The 25,855-nt window shown below is 45.1% G+C and overlaps 1 protein-coding gene across 2 annotated transcripts in view; it reads right to left on the bottom strand.

Annotated features, from left to right (window-relative positions):
* Window positions 1–1,955: 1,955 nt before the first annotated feature.
* The window catches only part of HNF4A (hepatocyte nuclear factor 4 alpha), a 66,017-nt gene continuing 42,117 nt past the window's right edge, over window positions 1,956–25,855 (bottom strand). For both annotated transcript variants that reach the window (XM_083508156.1, XM_083508155.1), the window contains exons 2-10: window positions 22,857–23,031; window positions 20,252–20,346; window positions 16,960–17,066; window positions 14,015–14,173; window positions 11,754–11,841; window positions 11,040–11,195; window positions 9,853–10,089; window positions 8,658–8,783; window positions 1,956–8,068 (exon numbers count right to left, since the gene is read on the bottom strand). In XM_083508156.1, the coding sequence (XP_083364282.1) occupies window positions 7,926–8,068; window positions 8,658–8,783; window positions 9,853–10,089; window positions 11,040–11,195; window positions 11,754–11,841; window positions 14,015–14,173; window positions 16,960–17,066; window positions 20,252–20,346; window positions 22,857–23,031 (1,286 nt within the window). In that variant the 3' untranslated portion in view covers window positions 1,956–7,925. The remainder of the gene's footprint in view (window positions 8,069–8,657; window positions 8,784–9,852; window positions 10,090–11,039; window positions 11,196–11,753; window positions 11,842–14,014; window positions 14,174–16,959; window positions 17,067–20,251; window positions 20,347–22,856; window positions 23,032–25,855) is intronic.

Below are 25,855 nucleotides of genomic sequence, written 5' to 3'. Positions count from 1 at the left end.
TTTGCCCTTGCGTTCCTGCTCCCTTAACCACCACGTCTGCATCTCTCTTCTGTGGTTCAGTGCACATGTTTTGCCATGTCCGACCGACGGCACACAGAGGTCTTGTGATTGGCGAGGAGGGGGTGAAAACTGTTTACAACCTTTCCTAATCTTCCGTGCGTTTCTTCACTTTTACAACCGGTAACAAATTAACTTTCACTTTATCTTCCTTTTGTGCTTTGTTGGCTCTATCCTGCCTTGGCGTCATCCACTTAACCCAGCGAGCTATGCGAAGGATTAAGGCAGGCACAAAACCTACTTGGCTCGGGTTAGTGGTCCCACAAGACAGCTGCTTCTGTCTCAGCCATGCAAGTACAGACGTCCTTGGAAAGGGGCACTATCTCATCACATTTATATCCCACTTCTCTTCAAGCGAGCTGAAGGTAGCATGCTAGGAGGCTTTCCAGGCGATCTGATCTAGGCCCAGGCCATCTGCCGAGCCCAGTCAATGCTTTTAGACATTTCCCTGGAGCCTCAAAGGTAGAACCCACCAATGTGTTCCAGGGTCTCAGCTTTAAGTGAAGAATAAAAATACAGTGGTACCTCGGGTTATGAACTTAATTCGTTCCGGAGGTCCGTTCTTAACCTGAAACTGATCTTAACCTGAGGTACCACTTTAGGTAATGGGGCTTCCCGCTGCCGCTGTGCCACAGCACGATTTCTGTTCTCATCCTGAGGTAAAGTTCTTAATCCGAGGTACTACTTCCTGGTTAGCGGAGTCTGTAACCCGAAGTGTTTGTAACCCAAGCTGTCTGTAACCTGAGGTACCACTGTATCTTGTCACACCAAGAACCCTCCTAGGTTGCCCAGGTCTAAGAAACAACAGAGGCGAGACTGGCCCTACCGTTAAACAGAGCGAGGGGGCTGCCTCAGGCGGCAGACACTGGGGAGTGGCCACAAAGTGTTGGGAGGACGCAGCTGTGTGTGCTGTGCATGGCCCTTGCCTGCTGCCCTTGGGTGCAGTGGAGGATGCTGCCCTGATGCAACATACAGAAGAGCTGCCATCTAGTGCTTTGTCTCAAGCAGGAAAATGCCTGAGCAAATGCATGATCGATCCATGAAAGGGAGAGAAAAGGGAAATGTCCCTTCTAAGAGGGCTATGGTTTATGGAGGTGTATTCAAGAGGGGGTTTGGGGGGGGAACTGTTCCCTTATTTAATTGTGGGAGCACCGCTTTCTTCAGAACCAATCAATCTTCCTATAATTTTTGTGCACTTATCCTGAGCTCACAGGCTGCACCTCTGGTATTTTGTAGCCTTTTAGCAACACTGCATCCTTACACATACAGATTGACCTGGGAACAAAGCCTGTTGAACCAAATGGAACTTGCTTCTGAGTAGACAGGTATACGATTGTATGTTCAAGATCTGTTTGTCTGTCTATCAATAGCTACGTGTCTCTTGTCTTTCTGGTCTAAATCCACTGATTTACTCAGACCTTCCAAGTGTCTAAATTTTCCAGGGGCAGTCCCGGATTTACAGAAGCAGCCCCGGTTTCTAATTTGATCCTGGAACAGTTTGCTTTTCCTTAGGCTGTCCCTGTTTTCATCACAGAAATGTTGGAGGGTATGGTGTTTTGCAACCCTCTAGCCAAGGAGATAAGTAACTACAAATTTAGAAGACATCTGAAGGTAGCCCTGTATAGGGAAGTTTTTTTTTAATGTTTAATGTTTTATGTTTCTATATATGTTGGAAGCCGCTCAGAGTGGCTGGGGCAACCCAGTCAGATGGGTGGGGTATAAATAAAAAATATTATAAATCTTAATATTATTATTAAATAGGATGTCCCTATTTTCATAGGAGAAATGTTGGAGGATATGTTTGCTTACTGCACTCCATTGGCTCACAATTTGGGGGGGGGGTGCGTGGGAGAGGCAGGGAATCAATGTACAAAGTTTCATGTTACGGCACCTATCTGTGAAAGGTTAGAAAACATTTTGTATTTATTTTTCTTTAAAACACTAATAAAAGAAATACAGCTCTCTCTTTTCCATTGGAAGGCAGTAGTCAACAAACATTAATGTACCATACTAAAAGATTTCTGGCATGTAGTAAATCTACACCCCAAATACCTTCTTCCAACTATCCCTACATGTAGGAAATGTTGTTGCAGCTGGAAAAACAATCCTGTAATTTACACTATTCACATTCAATTTTGCAATTACACATAATCAATATGATTTACACAATAATTTAGGGGGGGATGATTTGACCCATCATTACAATAAATTACATAGCACAACACAGTCGTGTCTGGCAAACATTAGAATACTTTGACACCCAAGGTCTGCTGGCAGGGTGTTTATTTTTGCATATGAAGGTAAGGGACTAATCCCTAAGCAGGTGTAAATGAGATGACCTCAGTTAATATCCATTGGTCCATTTATTCCAGTCAAGGATCCTGCTTGAGGCCTTTTTTTTTTTTTTTGGCAGTTAGAACTATTCTTACAAGGAGACAACTCCACAGAATTCGCAAAACAGCTAATATTTTCCCCGAACTATAATTCCAGTTCTTGAATTCAAAGGGATGGCACTCACTTATTATCTACCTTCTACAGCAGTGTCTTTCCAACTGTTCCAAGGAACCCCACGATACTTTGACAAAAAAATATGCAGTGATGAACATAACTTCCATGAAAGAGGGATGGCAGCTTTGGTCATAGCTCAGTGGCTTGGGCACATGTTATGCAACCACACAGAGAGGTCTCAACTTCAATCTTTGGCACTGTCATCTTAAAGAATCTCAGAAGCAGCTGCAGCAGAAAAGCAACGTCATTAGTTCACCCCTTCTGATCTTTCCTTGTCCTGCACATCGGCGGTGGATATAGGGCATGTTCTCAATTCACATAGGGTGATAGGCACAATAAGGTCTAGTCTGTGGTGAGGAGTCTCCAACTGTTTATATCGGGGAGAAGGCCAGGAAAGAGTACACCTCCTCCCCCCCCCCCACAATTTTGCATGGAAGTACATTCAGCCATGGGTGCTACAGACCAACCCAGACATGGATGGATCAGTATCTATTAGGGTTTCAGCAAGAGAAAGTAGATAAGCACAGGACATCATTGGATAATGAATATTGAATTTGGACTCTGGGAAAGATTCAGAGTATCTGTACACTCAGGCTTTTTTCTCAGCTGGAACTTGCAGGAACTCAGTTCCGGCACCTCTCAGGTGGGCGCCATTGCCATTATAAGAGAAAAGGGGGGTGTTCATGGTGAGTTCCAGCACCTCTTTTTCTAGAAAAATAGCACTCTGTACATGTTTGGAGATGGTTATCCCAAGATAAACTTAACTCTGGTCTGCATGTACTCCAAGGAATCCAAATAAATTTCAGATACCCTTCCTTGCTAGCTGCCTTGGCTCCTAACCTTGAGCGGCATCATATCTGGTGCTGCAGAACGAGACTTTAATTATTCTGTTTCCATTAACTTTCTCTGGCTGGAACAGTTTCCAGCTGAGGACTCAGGACAGACAAGGACACGGAGTGCAGTCTATTCCCTGGTGCACCATGAGAGATGGAGAGAAAATGGAGGCTCTGGCACTGATATGCAGCCACACAGAACAGAAGTTAGAAAAACAGCTGAAGGAAGAAACTTAATCGTGGATGTTGAGAATAAGGCATTCAATAGAGGAGGCTTATCTGCCTGGCAGGCAGAAGTTCAACTGGTGAACTCCATACCACGTACAATGGTAAGGCAAAGAGCCTTCTCTGTGGTGGCACCTTCCTCACCTTGGAGATTAGGCAGGTACCAAGTGTCAGATGCTTCCAGCATGCTTTTAAAAGTCATTGATTTGCTCAGGCATTTCCAGACTATTATTGCCAGTTTTTAGATTTTAGCACCTTGTTCATCAAATTCAGAGATGACACCAAACTGAGAGGGGTAGCTAATGCTGCAGAAGACATAATCATAATTCAAAATAACCTTAACAGATTGGAGAACTGGGCTCAAGCTAACAAAATGAATTCCAATAGGGATCAATGCAAGGTTCTGCACTTAGGCAGGAAGAACCAGATATAGGATGGGGGACACCTGGCTTACTAGCAGTACGTGTGAAAAGGATCTAGGGGTCTTGGTGGACCACAAGCTTAACATGAGTCAACAGTGGGATGCAGCAGCAAAAAAAGCTAATGCTATTCTAGGCTCCATCAACAGAAGTATAGTGTTCAGATCAAGGGAAGTAATAGTCTGCCTTAGTCAGACCACACCTGGAATACTGTGTCCAATTCTGGGCACAATTTAAGAAGGATGTTGACAAGCTGGAACATGTGCAGAGGAGGGCAACTAAGATGATCAAGGGTCTGGAAACCAAGCCTTATGAGGAGCGCTTGAAGGAGCTGGGTATGTTTAGGTTAAGAGGAGACTGAGAGGAGATATGATAGCCAACTTCAAATATCTTAAGAGCTGTCACATGGAAGAGGGAACAAGCTTGTTTTCTCCTGCTCTGGGAGGTACGACTCGAACCAATGGCTTCAAGTTACAAGAAAGGATATTCCAGCTAAACACCAGGAAGAACTTTCTGGCAGTAAGAGCTGTTCAGCAGTGGAACGGTCTCCCCTGGAAAGTTGTGGACTCTCCATCCTTGGAGGTTTTCAAGCAGAGGTTGGATGGCCATGTGTCATGGATGCTTCAGGTGAGATTCCTGCATTGCAGGGGGTTGGACTAGATGACCCTTGGGGTCCCTTCCAACTCTACAGTTCTATGATATTATTTGACTGATATATTTTATTACTACGTTATCTTTTGTGGTTGTCAATTGCTTTGGTACTCTCTGGAGTGAAATACCATGAAGAAATAGTTCTATAAAATAAATATTTTCAGCAGCCACCCTGGGCCATTTCACATGAGTGTTTCTGAGATGGAACAACCACCACAAGCCACCAGTGTAGTATCTGCATGCACTAGTGTGTCCACCAGAACTTCCTATGGTGTTTTTGGAAGGCCTCAGTGAATATCCCCTCAAAAATCCAGGACACAAAGGACCGTTTGCTCTTCCTGCCTCTCCTACATCGAACACACACCATTAAACATGGCCACATTTCATTGGATGCCGGGACTAGTCACCCACCCTCCCACTTGTTTAAAATTAAGAGACTGCAAAGGACTTCCCTCTGTGTCAGAGTGTGGCAATGGCAGATGGAGGTGCAATTTTTCCATTGATGGGGCAGGGACAACATCACATTACTTTGTGGCTCTGCCTCTTTTTCTGTTCTTTTAGCTGTGGGTGCCACTTTGTGTGACATTTCACACCCTTGTGAATTTTGCAATCAGCACCCACAGCGCTTTCTCAAAATTCCCAGTGTGCTCACTGGCACCAAAAGGCTGGCAACTCTTAAGTTTCCTTTAACAAATTTGTAATCTCACCCTATAGTTTACCACATAAACACTGGGCAGGGGAAGTCACCTCATAGGGATTCTTGCATCTCTGAAATTGTCCTATGGGTGAGGCCTGCCTTCTCCAAGAAACAGGTAATTTTACTCATCAGAGAAGAATTCAACTATTGTTATGCTTATCCTGAGATAAAAGAGGCAAATCACGAGCCCCTGATCTTTTCAGTAGCCTTTGATTCTCTTTAACTTCAGTTTCTTACTTGCTCCTTGAATGTGCTAAATGAATCAGTCTGAGCAAAAATCAGGGCTTCTTAACTGAGAATAACTGATGGTGTAAACATGCCCCTGGGGTGTGGTTCAGTGTGCAGATAATGACATTTCTCAGCTGTGTTTTAAATGCCAAGGAAATTCCACAGTAGTCAACATACAGTGGTACCTCAGGTTAAGAACTTAATTCGTTCTAGAGGTCTGTTCTTAACCTGAAACTGTTCTTAACCTCAGGTACCACTTTAGCTAATGGGGCCTCCTGCTGCCATGCAATTTCTGTTCTCATCCTGAAGCAAAGTTCTTAACCCAAGGTACTATTTCTGGGTTAGCAGAGTCTGTAACCTGAAGCACCTGTAACCTGAAGCGTCTGTAACCCGAGGTACCACTGTATATCACATGTGATGTTGGCGTGACTTTGGCCTAACTGCTTAGATTGAATTAAAAAATTATCCTCACACAGAACGAGTCTAAGCCCTCATGCTTGCTGAGGTAAAATTTTAAAATGGGAAAGTAAGTTAATTTCCTTTTGACATCTCATCGGATCTACGGCATTTTTAAAAGATTGTCTGCTGCATATTCATTGGAATGAGGTCCCCAATCCTTCTGTTGAGGGGAGGATCGATGACTCAGTGGCAGAGCACATGCCTTGCATTCAGAGGGTCTCAGGTCCAATTCCCAACATCTCTAATTAAAAGGGTCTCTAGCTGTGGGATTGGGAAGGATGTCTGCATCAGGCTTGCAGCATAATACTAGGCTGGAGAGGCCGATGGTCTGACTCTGTATACGGCAGTCTATGTTGCGTTCCTATGAGCTGCCACACACAGGGGGTGCATCAAGATGGCTGCCACTCACAACTGGGAATACTACCCAAGGGGCACAGCAGCAAGGGCTTAAGATCAGGTAGAAACTTTGCATCTAGAGGAGATGGTTTGCATCACAGTGCAGTCTGCGTGAATTCTGGCAAAAAGTGCACTTGGCCCATGCAGCCCTGGCTTATCAACCTCCTTGGCAGCGCCTAGGCCTAGGAGAAAGGTTTGCTAGTGCAAGCCCTGAACCTGCGTCACCTTCAGATCTTCCCCTCATTTGTTCTCCATAATTCCCAACAACGTAGCACCTGGAATCATTATGAATAGGGACGAGAAATGGACGAGACCGGTAGTGGGTCGCTTGATTAGGAGATTCACTGAAGCAGAGGAATCTGGCATCATTAATGCAACTGAATTATCTCTTGAATGAAGGATGACATTGAAATCGACATTTGTGTAGCACTTCCACATACAGGCATCCCCTCAAATAAAGGGACCCTTGGCACTGTTGCAGCAAGAAGGCAAATCTCACAGTCTCAACAAGGACTAGACAAATTCAAGGAGGACTACTTTATCAGACATGGGACCTCCATGTGCAGAGACAATGCGCATGAGTAGCAAGTGAGGAAAAGAAGAGCATAGCCAAGAGAAGACCATCCACTTTCATGCGTCACTTGTGAGTCCAAGAGGCATCTGGCTGACTGCTGTTTGAAGGAGAGAATGCTGGACTGGATGGATCTTGGTCTGATCCAGCAAGCCAATGCTTTGTTCAAACAAGCTGCTACTTCCTCATAGAAATCACCAGTCACCAGGTGGAAAAAGCACCACCAACTACTTTGGCCACTGAATTTTGTTTATTTCTGAAGATCACTGGAAGCATCTAGTCCTGGCTTCTGCTTCTGCTACTGCCCCAGGCAGTGGAACTGTGGAGAAGGCAATGAAGAGGCTGTACTTCTGCAACATCCGGGTCAAACTTTCTGCCTCTTCCGTAGTGTGGGCCACCATGCCTGCTTGGGATTGTCACGAGAGGGCTTGCAGCTATTTAGAGATCTTGCAGTGAAAGTGTTCACCCCTCCCTTTCATTCGGATGCCATTTTTTAAATAAAAAAAGTTAAGATTTGAAGTGAAATAAACACAATAACATTGTGTAACTCAGTGGCAGTGATGAAACAAGCATGTCAGTGCAATAGTCAGCTACGTATCTGAAATTTGGGATCTGGCTCTATAGGATAAAGACTTCCACCAAGGCTAGTTCATTCATTCTGCAATGCTCGGGTGCAGATGTTCTCCACAGCCACATGAAGAGTCAGCTTTGGGAAGATGGCTTTCTCCCCATCCAATTTCCAAATAACAATTTGATGCGTTTGTGCCCTGGGATGCCTCTGTGAATATTCAGCCTCCAGAGTGATCAAAACAGGAATGAGAAAGGGTTTGTCTCCCTCATCATGGTCTTTGTGGCATCTGATACATTCATTGGGTTGGATGCTAGATGACCTCTTGCTTTGTGATGGCGGGTTGAGGGATTGAACTAGGCTGCTTGGCCACAGTTGCAATGGCCCCAGGAAGCAGTTTGTATTGTTCAGCTCCTGAGCCAGCGGGTGGGGAAGGCTGGGGAGTTTCAGGAGTGGCTGTTGAAAGAAAAAAATTGATGTTTTATATTATATATAAAAGGCATTGTACAGGATCATATAGAGTATAAAGAATCACATCAAAAGAAGGTTAACAGTGCAACCCAATGCATGTTTACTTAGAGGTAAATCCTACCGGGTTCAATAGCCTTTTCAAAAGTCTTTTCTTTACTTTTGATTAGATGTACATGCCAAATGTTGTTATGTACTTGTGCACTCAGGCAACCTCTTTAAAAGTGGGAAAATAAAACATTACTCCCTTCTGCTCTTGTCCCATCAATATTAGAAGGCTTTTCTTTTAAATATTTCTTCTTATTCAAAGGATGTGTGTTCTCCCTCTTCACATACTCATGTAATCATGTACACCATCCTATGGGGTTTTATTGTGTTTTCTTAAAAGTCTGACTGAGGCTCCTTCCTCTTCCTTTCTTACTGGTGTTGGGGAGAGCAGAGCATTATGGGAGATGTTGCTCCCAGTACTCTAGCAAACTGACAAATCTGCATCCTAGCTCCACTTACTCGGTTTACCATGACCCAGAACACAAACGGCACGCCTAGAGAGCTGGTTCTCTTGTGCAGGAATACTCACACAGCTGCCCGTTGTGCATCTGAGCAGGCATTGTGTTGGCCACAATCACGTTCGTCCCCAGGTTCTCCTGGATCAGGTGTGGGTGAAGAGCATGGTGATGAGCGTGAGGTGTGTCACTCGATGACCCTAAATTATATATATATTATTCTAAGTATTGCATAATAAATGGATATAGTTCTTTTTTAAAAAATAAATAAATAAAAATGCAGTAAAATGGTTACATGCAAAATTGGATGAAACAGAGAATGCAGCGCAAAGCTATACATAGTGTAACGATACCAGTTCCAAAGCGGCCCAAAAAACCAACAACCCAGCCAGTTTAATTGATTAAAAACCTGAGAAAATAATATAGGGTTTTTTTTAACCACCTGACTACAGTGGTACCTCAGGTTAAGAACTTAATTCGTTCTGGAGGTCTGTTGTTAACCTGAAACTGTTCTTAACCTGAGACACCACTTTAGCTAATGGGGCCTCCCGCTGCCACCGCGCCGCCACTATGTGATTTCTGTTCTCATCCTGAAGCAAAGTACTTTTTCTCGGTTAGCAGAGTCTGTAACCTGAAGCATCTGTAACCTGAAGCATCTGTAACCCAAGGTACCACTGTATATTATATGAAGCAGGCACCAGGCAAATGTCACTTTACATGTTGTGAAAACACTGGCAGTCTGTACAGGTTCTCCACAGACAGGTCTGTGAGGCTCGTGGGAGAGCTTTGATTTGGTGGGAGATTGTGACCTCTGAAATGGAGACTCAGCAGATGAGGGTTGCTTAACCTGTCTATCCCCTCTACTGCTATTCCCCTGCAACTTCTCGCTGACTTTGTTTTGAATCATGTCCACCTTCAGCTGTTTGGCAGACCCAGTTCCCTACAGTACATCCAGCTTCTTCCTAACTGAGTTAAATGCACAGGATCCCTGTCCTAAATGGAATTGGGCAACACAAAATGCTTGGATTTTCCAAAGAACCTGAAGCCTGTTAAGGAGAGGTCCAGTAAGCATATCAGGATGAATGCTTGTTGTCATATAACGGCCTCATAAATCGATCGCGACCAGTGCTCTATAAAAACCGGACGTATAACCACCATGTAAGTTTTGTGTATGCTAATCAGGATAGAGGCTGAATAAGATGGTCGTCTGGAGGAGCCCCCGAAATTCAGTAGGTAAAAAACTCCACTTCCTGTAGGGTCAACACTCACCTCCTAGCAGCATCTCCTGCAGAAGGTTGTCGATCTTGGCCATGCCAAAGAGCTTGACAAACTGGATCTGCTCAATCATCTGCCAAGTGATGCTCTGGAGGGTGGGCAGGAGGAGGAGGAGTTCCCCAAAGCGTCCCCGTGAATCATACTGCCGGTCATTGATGTAGTCCTCCAGGCTAACTTGAACTTGGTACCGCATTCGCTTGATCTTGATGGGGTCGCTCAGCCCTTTAGCATCTGGGGGAAACCGTAGGAAATTACAGACTATGGCATTTCTCAAGAAAGATGCGGTTTCAAGTGGGCCAGTCTGGGTGGTCTCCTGAAGCACTTGGTTCCTTACTTTGCTCAAACTCCTTTGTTAGGCACTGGGGAAGGTGTGGCAGTTTCATTCTCCTCATCCTGCACTAACACAGACTTTGCATGAGTTCCGATTGTGTAAGAGCAAATAGAGGGACGCTGTGACAACTCCGGCTTATGAAACAGGGTGAACAAATGCAACACAGGACACAGGACACCTGTGCCTCAACTAGTTGTCTATCATCCTTACCTAGTCCCATTTTAGAGCCATCCAAGATGGCAGCCATCACTACATAGTCCAGATTTTAACTATATGTTGTGTGAAGAATTATTTCCTTTTGCCTGTCCTGAATTTCTCCCATTCAGCTTCGCCAGATGTTCTAGGAGAAAAAACACACCTCTCTATTCGCTTTCTCTACTTCCCTCACCTGCACTCATGTTGTTGGGAACCTTACTGAATGGTTCTTTTTCGTGAATAAACATTATAGGAGGAACTTGGCCACGAGGAAGGGCATTGCTAGACAATACAGTCCTATATTCTGCGGAAAGGTAAAGAAAAAGGGGCCCCTGACCATTAGGTCCAGTCGTGACCGACTCTGGGGTTGTGGCGCTCATCTCGCTTTACTGGCCGAGGGAGCCGGCGTATAGTGAGCCGGAAGCAGAGCATGGAAACCTATGAGGGTACCTATTTATCTACTTGCACTTTGATGTGCTTTCGAACTGCTAGGTTGGCAGGAGCAGGGACCGAGCAACGGGAGCTCGCGGAACCTTAATTTAAATTTTGTTCCCCACACATTGTAGAAAAGCAATTCCTCAGCCATGTTAAAGGGGTTGGGGCATGGAAGCAGCCTCAGATGCCCCTTCCAAGTTGCTGAAAAATCAGCACCTACCTGGATCAAAGAAGATGATGGCTTTCAAACATGCGTATTCGTTTTCGTCAATCTGCAGCTCTTGGAAGGTGAGCACTAGCTCATCCAGGATGCGTACAGCCACACGGCTGATCTCCAGCAACTCCGGACAATTACGGGGGATTATGTGGTCATTTCCTGCAGGAGAATTGTTTGTTTTAATTAAAACCCCTTGCACCTTTGTGTACAGTAGGCTAGTTTCCACACACACATCCAAGCAAGCAAGAAGCATTATCAGAGTTCAATGACACATTCCTGCCTGGCAAAAACACCCAAGGGGGCGGTACAAAACAGGGCTGGTGCGGGGTGTGACTCAGGAGGGTTTGTGGCCTGGGGAAGAATCCCAGGGGCCAAACAGAGAGAGCATTTGCCCCCTGAAACTGAGGTTTCCCACCCCTGCGGTAGGTGACAAAGAAACCTGGCAGATTACCGTATTTTTCCATGTATAAGACTATATTTCCCCCCTAAATTTTTGAAGTTTAAAGTAAGGAGTCGTCTTATACACAGACAGTGCATTTTCTTAATTTTGAGTCCCAAAACTCAAAACCCGTCTTATACACGGGGGCATGTTATCCATGGAAAAATACAGTACATTGCCTGCTTCCTTCCAAACCCCCACGCTGAAAAAAAGCAATACAATACAGTATTTTTAACAGGAGGATATGGGAGGCATGTTGTTATACGATGCACTTTTACCTAGGAGTAAGATGTCTTTGTACACCATTGACCTCTTGGCGGCTCCCAGTAGCAGGTGCTCCCCTGCATGGGCCCGTAGCAAAGCCACCTGGAGGAACAAAGGCCTATTATTAGAGGGGTGATGCAAGAGGAGGACAGATGGCAGGGCAGAGGGAGACAGAGAGATGATCACCTACAGAAGAAGAGCGCAGAAATTGCAGCTTGCTGAACTACTCCTTTGAAGACCACATGATTGAAAGGATCACAATATAAGCCAGGCATCTAACGTCATGACCCATAAGGGAATTTGTTTTCTATCGGCGGGAACACGACACGGAGGAATAGCAATTCCTGTGGAACTTGCACATGCACAGCTCTCCCCAGAGAAGGGGATCAATGAAGTCTTCTTAGCTCCTTCCCCTTTCTCTTCTGATGTTTGCCTACACAAGCATCCCAGGCATCACTTACAACAGTAGGCTGGTGAGCACTTCCTATAAATTCCCATATGGGAAGTACTCACCCTTCTGTTTTTCAGGAACTGGCACAGTATGTCTCATGTTCAACAGGATATGGGGGGGGGGGAACCTCTAAATTGCTTGGTAACGTGGCCTGATCTTTCATCAGCTTCTGGGGACTAGTTGTTGTTGGCACCCGTCTGTGTCAGGCAATGGAGTGCACCTCCAGGGGTGAAGTCAATCCGCTGCATTAGCAGCACTTATGTGCCCTCCCCTGGGCGTAAGCCTGGGCAGTGTCTATGGAGATCCTAGGCTGCCCAGATGACAAGACACCCACACCCCACCTCACTGATATGGTCCAAAGGAAAGCAGAGCAATACGTTTGGCACCAGCTTGGCTGCTGGAGTTGCCAGAAGGAGGCGCACAAGGCGCCATCCAACCGTCTTACGGACTCTACTTCGGATTTGTGTAGGGCTTACTCCTTAGCCTTTTCTTCTGCCGGAGATATCCCGCAAGGCAGTGGAGGTTGAAGACTAACATAACAATGATATATAGCCACCTTCCTCACTCAGTGCTAGGATGTTTGGGGACCAGAGTTCTCAGAGCAGCCATACTGGTTGGAACAAAGGCCCCCGGAACAGAGCAGCAGGCAGATGCGTAAGTGAGAGGTGCTCAACCACCCCCTTTGCAAGCTTGTTCCCAGGGTCCAGGGAGCCTGAGCCTATTGCAGAGGGGGAAAGAATGCTCTGTTGAGCCCTACGCTGATCCTACGCTGAGGGCACACATGTGCAAAGGTGAAGGTGGATTGCGCCTAGTTCATAAACAAGTAAAATAATGCTGGCCCTCCAATCCAGAGGTTGGGATCCAGCGACATTAGGGCTCTCTAAGGGAGCCATAAGGTCGCTCAAATGGCCACATGTTGGACTACTTTCCCCAAGTCTAGCATTGTAATTAATTTCTCTGCTGACTGTGGACATCTTGCTGTGATGAGCAACCCGTGGTTGTTGTTTTTCTCTTAAACCCTCTACTCTTGCTCTGTTGTTAATGATTGCATTCTGTCACTTTATGCCCTTCAGTGATCCTCAAGAATGTTCTGTATCTCCTGTCCCACTTCTGTTTTTTAAAAGAAGAAATCTGTGGAAACTAAGGTTAATACTAAGACGCAGTATGGCATGGATGCTTCTTAATGTCCAACCGGGACTTCAGCTGTGCAGCAAACAACCACTAAACATTAACCAAAGGATTTGGGAAAGGGTGTCTTTATAGGGATGGGCCCATCTGTATACACTGAACAAACATGAAGAAATATCTTGCGATGAAAGAGCTGAAGGAGAGAGGAGAGAGCGCTATTTTCTGGAGGTTTAGATCTCACCACAGGGAGGGAACGAACTTAAGGAAAGGAAATCTGTCCAAACAGAGTTCTGGTTTAAAGGTACCCTAATGTTAAAGGCACACAGCTTTCAAAACAAAATGGGAGCCCCTATCAACCCACTTTGCTCTGCTGTGCAACTGTAAATGCAGGCACTGCTGGCAGTAAGGAAGTAATCCTTGCAGGCCAAATACTCGACAATGTCTGCTTGCCTCACAGCTTGTTTGCTTCAGTCACTTTCAAGGGCTGATTCTGCATTAGTTCAGCTTCGATGTGCATGCAGCCCCCGTGAGTCATAGTTCATAAGTATTTTATCAACTTAGGTTGTACAATAGCTGCACCCTTTCCTGGACACGGATAACTCCACCACAGTCATTCACAATGGGCCTTGCACTGAATTATTAGAAATGGATCAGGAAAACCAACGTTTAGTTTCAGCTAGGATAAATAGGACTCACCTGATCATCCAGAGGAAGCTCACAGAAGGCCGGGATGTATTTGGCCCACTCCACTAGCACTAGCAACTGCTGCTTCATGGACTCGCAGACGTCTGCAATATTCGCGATCTTCTTCCCTCTGATATCACCATTGATCACTGAAATTGGTGACGATGATATCTGCAGGGGGGAGAAAGAGGTTTTACCTAACATTGCTCAGAGGGAGAGGGAGAGGTAAGCTGTAAGGAAGCTGCAAAAACGACGACAACATCATCATCATCAAAATCCATGCGGCAGATTTCTGTGAGAAACTGTAACACCTTTCTTTTTTGCTGTAGAATTTGCTATGCTTTTGCTGCAGAATTGCAAAGGCTCTTGCCCTCTAACCAAGGTCAAATCCATTCTCCATCAAATACCATGATCCACAAACAAGCTAGGTTTTAGATTTCCTCTCCCCCATCTCCCTATTTCTTCAAAGTACTCTGCTAGCTAGCCTTGTGGCCAGCAAATAAGAGATGGAAAGGTGGGATGAGGAAGCTGTGGCCTGCATGACCAATGATGACAGGTGGTTGAAGTTGAAGTCTAGCCATATCTGGAAGGTCACATCCCTGCTCTAATGCTAAACCCATTTAAACTGAAATGCCGCTGCATTAATCTGTTTGGGATTTGGCTCCAGTTGCAACATCTTAAAGCCAAATGTTCTTGGAGCACTTCTAGATGGTCCTAAAGGGAAGTTCACACAGGAATGTTTCTCAGTTGATGAGCACAGCACGGCATCCAGTGATGATGTGTATTGTGTTTGTGAAATGGCTGCTGAAGATTGCAGACAGAGCCTGCATAACATTTGTTTGCATCACTGAAACACAATGCTTCCCAGCAGAGGCAGTTCACATTCAGCAGGGAACCAGTTGAGCCATAACTGCTACAGTGATGAGCTATAAAGTCATGCACTTGATGTACAGATCTGCTTTTATGATGGGAACCAGAAGTGCAATTCAAGTTCTAGACGGATGCCTTGGGCTATGCTTCCTCCCTCTTGGGTGCCTTCCAATCCTGGCTAGTCCTGAGCAGCAAATACCCAGATACGAGCCAATATAGTTCAGTATTTAGAGTAGGGGTGGGTAGAATTCAGGATTGCACAATCTGCTTTGGTTTTCCCTGGAGCTCTGAGATCCATCAGCCGATGAGAGAAAGAAGGGAGCTGAGTGGCAGAGAAAGCACTGTGCAAAGTGGCCATCTGGGGAGCGAAGAAGAATGCCCTTTTTCAGTGTGTCTGTTTGCAACAAAGAAGTCCACCTGCATGCATGGTTTGCAACCCCTGCAAAACACACTGAAATCCAAGCCATCCTCCCCAGTCAACTGTTCTCTTCCTGTCAGCTATTTCATTTGCGTATTCTCTCCTCCTTCTTTGCTCTCCCAGGACCATATTTGTGCTATTCCTTCTCCCATGTTAATGCAAAGATCCCAGTTCCGTTTGGGAAAGAAATGTGGCTCTGAAACGACCTAGAAAACAATCCCTAGCACCACCTTAATCTTTCCCAAGCAGTTTTATCTGCTGCAATCTTGGCAACTCTAGAAATGTCATCAAATAAGCAATGCTTTACGATGCGATACGATATGATAATCTTTATTGTCATTGTCCCATACAGAACAATGACATTGAAAAATCTGCATCAGACATTCAAAAACCAAGAAGCCTGCTATCCCAGCCTGGTTAGCCCCCTCAAAACTCTGATACCCCATAATTAATACAATATACTCCCATAGAGACTACCTTACACTGCGTTTAAAACCAAAATCACATTTGAATAGAAACTGTTTCTCAGGAGGCTAGTCCTAGTTTTTATAACCCTGTACTTTCTTCCAGAAGGCACAAGATGAAAGAGATCATTTCTGGGGTGCGCACTGTCCTGCACTATCTCTGCAGCTTTCTTATGGCACCTGGAAGCATAGATTTGATCCAAGGTGGGAAGAGTGCACCCAATTATTCTCTCTTACAGTCTTTACAACAAACAAAAACCAGGCTGTTTAGTATAGTGAACCTGAAAGATTTAATACAATAATACTGATCCTGGATGACCCCGGGCCAATGGGGAAGAAGTCCCTCATCAGTATCTGCTCAGTTTGGGGGCCTTTCCCAGAATTCATATTTTCGGTGCAGTCAATGCACAGTTGTTATTTGTTTCACATGAGCTAAGCGCCTTCCTTCCCTTGAGGCGGCACTTCTGCTACATTTTCTCAGACTTCTCAGGGCAGCATTTTGCACCTAGGAAGCTGCTGACAGCATATGCGATGCTATGACAGAGATGGGGAACATGGTTGTATGAGTGTTGATCTGTTGGGTATTCCCTCTGTCATCTGCAATCCATCAAACTTGGAGCTGTCTGACCAGAGACTAAACCATGCAACTCAATGCTTGTTTATTAAGAAGTAAACTCAACTGCAGGCATAGGCAAACTTGGCCCTCCAGATGTTTTGGGACTACAATTCCCATCATCCCTGACCACTGGTCCTGGTAGCTAGGGATCCTGGGAGTTGTAGGCCCAAAACATCTGGAGGGTCGAGTTTGAGGAAGCCTGGCTTACATGGTGACTAGACTACATCTGGCCTTTAGACAGAGAGCACTCATTCCAATTGGTTTTACGGGGAGGTTATGTAACAATGAGCACTCATCCTGATTTGTTTGCAGGGTGTTTTTACATCTTCCCATTAATCATTCATCCATTCCACAGTTTCCCATGTATTTCCACTCCACTTTCCCAACCAAGAAAAGTCCCCATTTTTGAAAGCAGGTTTGTTCTGCTGGGGCAACAGAGCCCTTTAATCCACTTTAACTGTGCGAAACTAACATCTGGCTATGTGTTTGAATCCATCCCACAAAATACTGGTGGTCTGGAGGCACCCCCGAGCTGGAAAGAAGACTAAAATGATTCTTATTTTGCTACATTCTAGAATAAAAGACGTACCTGTTGTGAGAGAACTTCTGCTTGCAGTAAAACGTTAATGGACGGCAAGCTGCTGTCTTCGTAGCTGGATCTCCGAGTACTGATTCGGTCGCGTTCGTTCTGTACAGCTGCAAAACCCAAAAAAAGCAACAAAAAACGATCCCAAAAATGAAAATGCAAAACTCTTCGAATTACTATCAGAAGCACAAGACAAAGCAAGAAGCTATCATCACCTCATACACTTCTGTCATTGCTTTTATACAACATAATAACATTTTAATACAACATAATAACATAACATGGGATAGCTCAATTGGTAGAGCATAAGACTCTTCATCTCAGGGTTGAGTCCCACATTAAGATTCCTGCATTGCAGGGGGCTGGACTAGATGATTCTCGTGGTCCCTTCCAACTCTACCATTCTACGATTCTAGATTTTAATTTCTGTAGAAGAAGAAGAAGAAGGGTTTGGATTTGATATCCCGCTTTATCACTACCCGAAGGAGTCTCAAAGCGGTTAACATTCTCCTTTCCCTTCCTCCCCCACAACAAACACTCTGTGAGGTGAGTGGGGCTGAGAGACTTCAGAGAAGTGTGACTGGCCCAAGGTCACCCAGCAGCTACATGTGGAGGAGCGGAGACACGAACCCAGTTCCCCAGATTACGAGTCCACTGCTCTTAACCACTACACCACACTGTAGTTTGCAAAAGTGCAAAGGAAAGCAGGAGGTGATGTGGTGATGCCATCATCTGCCCTATCCCAACGATTTAAAGTGGGTAAAAGTACAAGAAAGAATGGAATATATGTATGTATGAAACATCCAGATAAATGCATGCCCTTATTCTACGGAAGTCAACTCAATGGGAATTGTCTTCAGATATTTGAGTTCTTCGTTTAAAAGAGCTCTCTCCATGCTGCACGCTATGTTATAAACTTCTGCCATCTCCACGCTACGGTCACTTTCATGCCATGCATTTAATGCACCAAAGAATCATGGGAGCCATAGTTTACCCCTCACAGAGCTACATCACCCTTAAGAAACTGCAGTTCCCAGGATTCTTTGGGGAAAGCCATGTTCTTTAAATGTGGATGTGACCATAGTCGGCTTTCTTTCCTAAATCAATAAACTCCAAGCACCACTTCCTTTGTAAGTGTTCCAAAATGTTTTGATCATTTTAAGCACACCAGGGAACTGTGTTCTAGGATCCTGTAAGACACGTAGTCCACTTGCGACTTCCTGGGAGGTTAGCCAAGTTTGCCGAGTCATGGAGTTGCCTCAACTATCCTCTATGATAACTCCACAATTAATGGAGATATCAAACAATATCTGATTGTTACGGTTACACCTGTGCCTCTCCAGATTTATTTCCTAGTCATATCATTCTGCTTGATAATACGGCTATAATGAGGCTGTGCTGAAATTAAAACCCTGCAGTCAGCGGCTGTTAACAGAGGCGCTCAAGGTTACGCCATGCGTTATCGGGATCCACGCAGCTCTGTCACGGCATGATGTATTCTGAATGTTTACTCAGTATTTAGCTGGTCACGGACCTAATGTAACTTCTATTGAATATTAACAGGCAAATACAAGTTGAGTAGGCACTCCAGAGAGAAAAGTGAAAATTCCCCTGTCCTTTGCACAAACCACAGTAATGCTCGAACCCACTGATGCAACTATAATAACTAATGTTGTGGAAGGAAGATGAATCTCAGGGTTTGGGGTTAATGACATTAGTCTGTTGCAGCAAAAGTGACAAGAGAGCCTCCTGGCACCTTTAAGACAAGACAGATTTATTCCAGCCTAACCATTTTATGGACTGGGGCCCAATCTAAAGCACAAAAACCATGCCAAAAAAGAGCACCTTGTGGCTTATGAAAGAACTAACGTATTTATTACGGCATAAGCTTTTGCAAGACAGAGCCCCCTTTATCAGGTGTGTTTGGGCCAGAATCATAACAAAATAAAAAGAGCCCTGTTGGGGCAGACCGAAGACTAACTAGCTCAGCATCCTGTTTCTTGTAGCGGGCAACCAAATGTCTTTGGTGAGGCCACAAGGAGGACATGTGAGGAACAGCAGTCTCCTACTATTGCTTCCCAATGGTTGGTAGGAAGAAGCATAAAGGTAAAGGGACCCCTGACCATTAGGTCCAGTTGTGGCCGACTCTGGGGTTGCAGCGCTTATCTCATTTTATTGGCTGAGGGAGCCGGCATACAGCTTCCGGGTCATGTGGCCAGAATGACTAAGCCGCATCTGCGAACCAGAGCAGCGCATGGAAATGCAGTTTACCTTCCCGCCGGAGTGGTACCTATTTATCTACTTGCACTTTGACGTGTTTTCGAACTGCTAGGTTGGCAGGAGCAGGGACCGAGCAACGGGAGCTCACCCTGTCGCGGGGATTCAAACCGCCGACCTTCTGATCGGCAAGTCCTAGGCTCTGTGGTTTAACCCACAGCGCCACCCGCATCCCCAGGAAGAAGCATAGAGCCGTCCTTTTAAAACATCTAAGATGGACTTCATTGCATTTCATGGGAGCTAATTCTACATCTGAACTATGCACTGTGTGAAGAAGTAGTTTCTTTCTTCCATTCCTAATCCTGAATACGTTGTGAACCGTGCTGTGATCTTTAAATGAAGGGCAGTATTAAAAATTTAATAACTAATGAAAAATTATATTTGGAACTTTTTATATAGTAGATATCAAATGTTCAAACCACTTCGTCTGCACCATATTAGCAATTCTCACAATAGTCCACTTCCTCTCGAGAATCGAGTTGATATATATCCCAAAATATTGCATGCTCCCCACCCCGCATCCTCAGAAGTTGACAAAGGTTGAAACAGTGATTTGGGAAGCTTCTATTGGAATTGCATAACAATCCCTTCAGGTGCGAACTGGCATGGATGTTATTGTCTCAGTTGGTTTGGAGGCTCAGTTTGTAATATGCTGGATGATGGTTGTGAGCAGGGAAATAGGTTTCCCCAATCCTGAAGAAAACTACTTATTTGCTGATCAATAGTTGTTGAATAGGACAAATGCTAGTGTAGCATCAGGGAGAAAAACTGCTCTCGTGCCTTCAGGTTTTGTTGAAAACTGAGCAGCAGCTGGCACAGCAAATGGTCTGAGAACACCTTGTGCTGCAGCACTGCAGAAGTTAAGCAGGTGTGGGGCTGCAAAGACGTGTAGGGAAAGGCGAAGGCATTTGTTTCATAACCCAGTGGCCTACATGGCTGGTTTACAGACTTCGCTGCCTACAGTTTGGGCACACAATAAAATGGAAGCTGCAGCCAGTGACACACAAAGAGACCTCACCTTCTTTCTTCATTCCTGCTCGAAAACATTTCTTTAGCCTGCAGTATCGACATTGGTTTCTTTTGTCCTTGTCTACAACACACTGCCTGTTAAACCTAGCAGGGGTGGGGTGGAGAGAGGAAGGAGAAAGAATCATGAGTTTAAAAGGGAAACACCATTCAGAGACTTAAGAGGGTGAGTTGAATTAGGAGCTATAATCACCCGAGTACTGATCAGCACCCCAAGGAATAAATAAGCAGGAAAACGATAGTAACTCTGGGCTCATCTACACTTTGGCTTGAACTGAAGTTTGGTCGTAAAGGTAAAGGTAAAGGGACCCCTGACCATTAGGTCCAGTTGTGGCCGACTCTGGGGTTGCAGCACTCATCTCGCTTTATTGGCCAAGGGAGCTGGTGTACAGCTTCCGGGTCATGTGGCCAGCATGACTAAGCCGTTTCTGGCAAACCAGAGCAGCGCACGAAAACACCGTTTACCTTCCTGTCGGAGCAGTTCCTATTTATCTACTTTGACGTGCTTTCGAACTGCTAGGTTGGCAGGAGCAAGGACTGAGCAACAGGAGCTCACCCCGTCGCGGGGATTCGAACCGTCGACCTTCTGATCGGCAAGTCCTAGGCTCTGTGGTTTAACCCACAGCGCCACCTGCGTCATACTCTGTACTGATTAATTCTCCTGGAGCTGAGAACTTTTCTCATTGTTCCGTGGCTGTGCCTTGCTAAAATCAGATATTGTGTGCCCAGCCGTAGAGGGCCTGCCCGCCACACTTACAGCAAAAAGGAAGGGATAAAATAAATGGACAAGACAACTGTCTGGGATTTAAAATGGCCATAACCTTATTGATTTCAGATGTAGGGAGTCTTGGCATAGGCAGTGGGCATGTATCCCTCTCAGCCCCCCGCCCCTGGCTGCTGGGTCTGAGACATGACAGGGTCTATTTGGGGGTGGATCCATCGCAAAACGCAAGTTTAAGTAGATGGGCCCCAAATGCTGAGGGAAGCTCTATGGCCCACTAGCCTTATGCAACTGGCTTTTTGGACAGAGACTTCCCTCCAGACCCCTCTAACGGGGTACCCCGTTATCGTCACCACAGGGAAAAAAGGGAAGTGCAGGGAAAATTCCTTCCTGACCCCGAATATGAAGACTGTCAAAAGACCACAGTAAAGCCCTCCTAGCTGAAAAGGAATTGGTTAAAGCACCAAACAACTGGAATGAAGGGAGGGAGAAGGGTGGGTGACGCTCCTGGCCGACTGGATGAGGAGGGCAGGGTCGGCCAGGAATTATAGTTGCCGAGCAGACCTGAGTGAAACCTGCCTCCCTCAGGTCCGTTCACCAAGCCACGTGCCCCCTAAGGCCACCGCAGTTTGGCTCATTTGAAACAGTGGGTTTGGCAGGAACCCGTGAGCCTCCAATGGCGGCCGAGGGAGATGTGCTGCACTCAGAATGGCGCTTCGGCATCTGAGCAACTGGGCCATAAGCACTGGTCACCAAGGAGGTACAATAAGCGGCCATTATGCGCTGAATCGGATCTTATCACATGTGCAAAAAAACCGAGATAATCCCTGTTCCAAAGCATGAAACTTACTAGACCAAGAGTTACCAGGATTAAGAATCAAACACATGTCTGCTTTCCCCCTGGGGAAACCTGCTGTTTACCAATGAACCAGAGTAACTGGGTTTTCTCCTGATTGACACTTGCTCTGATTTAGCGCTAAAAAGAGGGTTTTCCGGGAGAAAACGGCAGGGCGAAGGCAAAACTGCTTGGACCCAGCCCTAGAAAGCACAGGACAAGCACAGGACAAGTGTAGGCAAGCCCTGACTCTGAAACGATTCCTCCGCTGCAATTTTGTGGAGTGCTCAACACATGTACAAAAAGCAGCATATTAATGCAACATGAAAGGGTAACTGGAATGATAGGGGACAGACAGGGAGGAAAAACAGTAAGGTCCAGTAGGACAGGTTGCAACCTAAGGAATGAGCCTGTCCATTTAAATGTATGGATATAATGAGAGGTAATGTAGACCCAGCTGCCTCTATTCTTCACCAGTCCTTTCAGCCACCTTCCTCTTTTTTCTCCTGCCCTAATGAGCAGGACTCCACTACCTTCTACTGCAAAGAAGAGAGAAGTGGGAATAAAGGACAGAGGGGGGAACTGGGCATGAACACCAGTAATTAAGGCTGCAGTGCTGCATCCACACATACTGACAGGTCTCTGCTTTACTGTCTGGTCGCTTTTTTTGCCCTGACACTTTACCCGTGAAAACCTGCTCTTTAACACTTAATCGGAACAAATGGCAATTCGAGTTTCTGTAGATTTCTGTCTGCTCCAGTTCAGCAGTAGAGAGTGTGTTTTCACAGGGAAAGCGCAATGGCAAAAAACAAGAACACTACGACACGGTGCCTAGAAATACAGCACAAAAAGAAGTCTGGATGAGCCCTTTTTTCCAGGGAACATGTGGGATTGCTCTGTCTCTTGCCTTCCAGCTCCTTGTAGCACTTATAGATAAGTTCTCATTCCCTAGGTTATAACCTTCAACCCAAGCTGGGCTGTATCACATCTTTTAAGGATCTATCCGGTAACATCCCGCTGCCCCCACCTTCCCCCCTTTACCTGCAGGAATACATGTGATTCTTTCTGACGCTTCTCCTGAAAAACCCTTTGCAGCCGTCACAGCTGGAGGCCCCATAGTGTTTCCCCGTTGCACGATCTCCGCAAATGGCACACAACGCACTGGCCCCGATGCTGTTGGACGCATTGAGGTTTGCTGCTTCAGAAGGGGAGGTGTCTGTTCAAAGGGGAGACAGGGAGGGCAACTGTGAAACAATTAGGAATGGGTTCAGATCGAAGCAGGAAATTACAAGGGCAGGCCCTACAAAGCAATATTATCCCAACAGGGCAGGCGGTTCAGGCTGACAGGGCAACTTGCCTTGGGCTGCTTGATGAGCTCCGGCAGAGGTGACATCTTAATCCAAGTTCAATCTTTGCAGCCCGCTTTTCCTTCCAAAGGGAAGCCCATAGCATACCAAAATAAATGCAACAATACCAAAAATCAATACGATAATATCAGGCAGCAAACCAAATGAAAAGCAATGCTGTATCAACGCATAAATAAAATTTCAATTCAGTATCTATGGCAGTGGTTCTCAAACTTTATTTTCTCTGGGCCACACATTCAGAATAAAAATTTGCTCGTGCCGCACCGAATTTTTAATTGATGAGAAATGCATTGGAAAACAAAAAGAATCAACTCCTAGCAGCGCTTGATCTGTAACATAGAATGCAACTACTTTATAATATGATCGTGGGACATCCAGAAAGTACAAAACAATGCAGCTACCTAAGAACATGAACCATTCTCAAAATGTAATATTGATAGTCTTGACTATTCCTGCCGCACATGCCATCTCTCTTGCCACACCAGTGTGGCACACCACACCCTTTGAGAACCACTGATCTATGGGAACAAATCAAGGAATCAGATCAACTGAATCCCTGCAATATGGACATTTCATATTAATCCTCTTATCCTAGCCTCTGTCCTTCTTCCCTTCCCCTAATTGTCTCTCTCACTGTCAAAACCTATGACTGTAAGGTCCTTGGGGCAGGACCCTTTTATTTTTACTCAACACTGAAAAACACCACGTACACTGGTGGTGCTAGATACACATGAATGCCAATACTCCCGATAATTCACTCCTTCTGGGACCAATACTTCTCACTAGCTTTGAGTTGGCAGTTCCATTATGATGGCTAACCCAACACTCACTCCTTTCTGTACAGATTTGTTATGGCATATTGGGCTCTTCCAGAAGATTCAAAACCTATTCATTTTCCCTTGACTACTGTACTTGAGCTCCTGCTGATCTAGTATCAATAGGTTGTGATGCCATCCCTGTGGCATGGAAAGGGGAGGCGGCTCTTGCTGCTTGGGGGGGGGGATATTTGCCTGTCTCCCCACCCACAACAGCTCATGCAATTTTATACCTGTTTCCCAATAAGCATCAGAATGGTGAAGATGCAATTGAAGACAGAAGGCAACAGAGGAAGTTAGGGAGGGTTTAGCTGGCAAAACTGAAATCCTGATAGCCAACTCCATTACATCTGAACTCTTTAATCTAGAAATTAAGCAACTGATTGCACCAAGTAATCTAATAATACAGTACCGGTACCTTTTCCTTTTTACCAGGAAAATACAGATAGATAAAGGGGTTTGTATAACAAATCATAACATTTCCTCTATTTCCAAAACAGTACCCCACAAAACAAACACACACAGCTTTGTGCCATTTTATTGTTTTGCTAGCATATAATGCATGTTGTAGTTATTTGTATGAAACATAATATTTAAAAATATGATATCTAAATGTTAAATAAATAAATAAATGAGCATTTTGAAATTAAAGTTTTTTACAATCTCGCCACTCGATGGCAATCTACGGGGAAAGTTATGTCTTCATGTAATGCATAACAAACAGGGTCCTTATTTTTATCCGACAAACATTGCAGGGGTCAAAGGAGGCTCTGGAATGGTTCAAATGATTTCTGTTACTGGACCAACATTTCTGATAGGGAAGCAAGCTTGCGAGGGCCACAAAACTAACTTCTCGCCTGAACAGCAGCTTTGTACAACTTGAGAGCTTGCTGCCATAACAATATCATTTGCCCGTTGTGATGCGTTGTATGAATTAGTTGAGATACTTGGTACTGTGGCAATTCCACCACCCCCACCTCCAAAAAACACCCTTCTCTCAAAGAATTTACAACGAGGCTTAGTTTTCTAGCCTGAAAGAGGTTAAGATATGAGCTATTTGCTGATGGGAAGTTTTCAGGCTTCTGCCGGATAAGTTAAGCCAGGAAAAGACAGACTTCAGTCTAGTGGGACTTAGAGCCCCAGAGTAGTCCCTGAGCAAAGGATTTGTTGCAAGTACTGGAACTAAGCTGACCTCACACAAAAACCCATTCCTAGTTACCCCAAGCTTTGTTCATCCCAGCAGCCTAATTTAGAGTGTGCACATCATTTTGTTGTTGTTACAATTGGGACTGACTGACAGAAATTCCTGCCAGCCTGCTGCAAACTACCTGGAGATCTACTTGTAGATCCCAGTATATCTTCTGCCCACCCTGACTTAGGCTGTTCTTGGAAAATCATTTCTGAAGCATGTTGGGAGCCACTTTCCTCAAGGCTTGGGTCTTGATCCAGCCTTGCTAGCTTGATCAGAGCTGTTTTATTATTTATATTTCTAAGATGTTACTAGAGTCTTCCTTACAAAGTCTAGTGAAACATGGCTTGTTGTAGTGCCACATGAAGCAGGCAGAACATCCCCAGAAGATTTAAGAGTGAAAGGAGATTCATATTTCTTCACTTCAGGGGTTGGACTAGATGACCCTCAGGATCTCTTCCAACTCGACAATTCTATGATTCGTTTATTCTATGATATGAGAGCAGGTGGTCCCCAAAACAATGGAGAGGGAGCAGCATCTGCATGTGTCAGGAAGAAAAGGAGGCCGATTCATTTTCATCCTAATTCTTAATTCCAGCCTGCAATGAATCTGAACAGCGCTTGCGGCCGTTGCTGTTGTGACTGGAAACCGTATTAATCTTGTTTTAG

The sequence above is a fragment of the Podarcis liolepis genome, assembly GCF_965112155.1.
Source record: "Podarcis liolepis genome assembly, chromosome: 6".
Taxonomy (NCBI): domain Eukaryota; kingdom Metazoa; phylum Chordata; class Lepidosauria; order Squamata; family Lacertidae; genus Podarcis; species Podarcis liolepis.
Note: the sequence above shows the minus strand (reverse complement) of the source record. Positions and strands in the feature narration are given on the sequence as shown.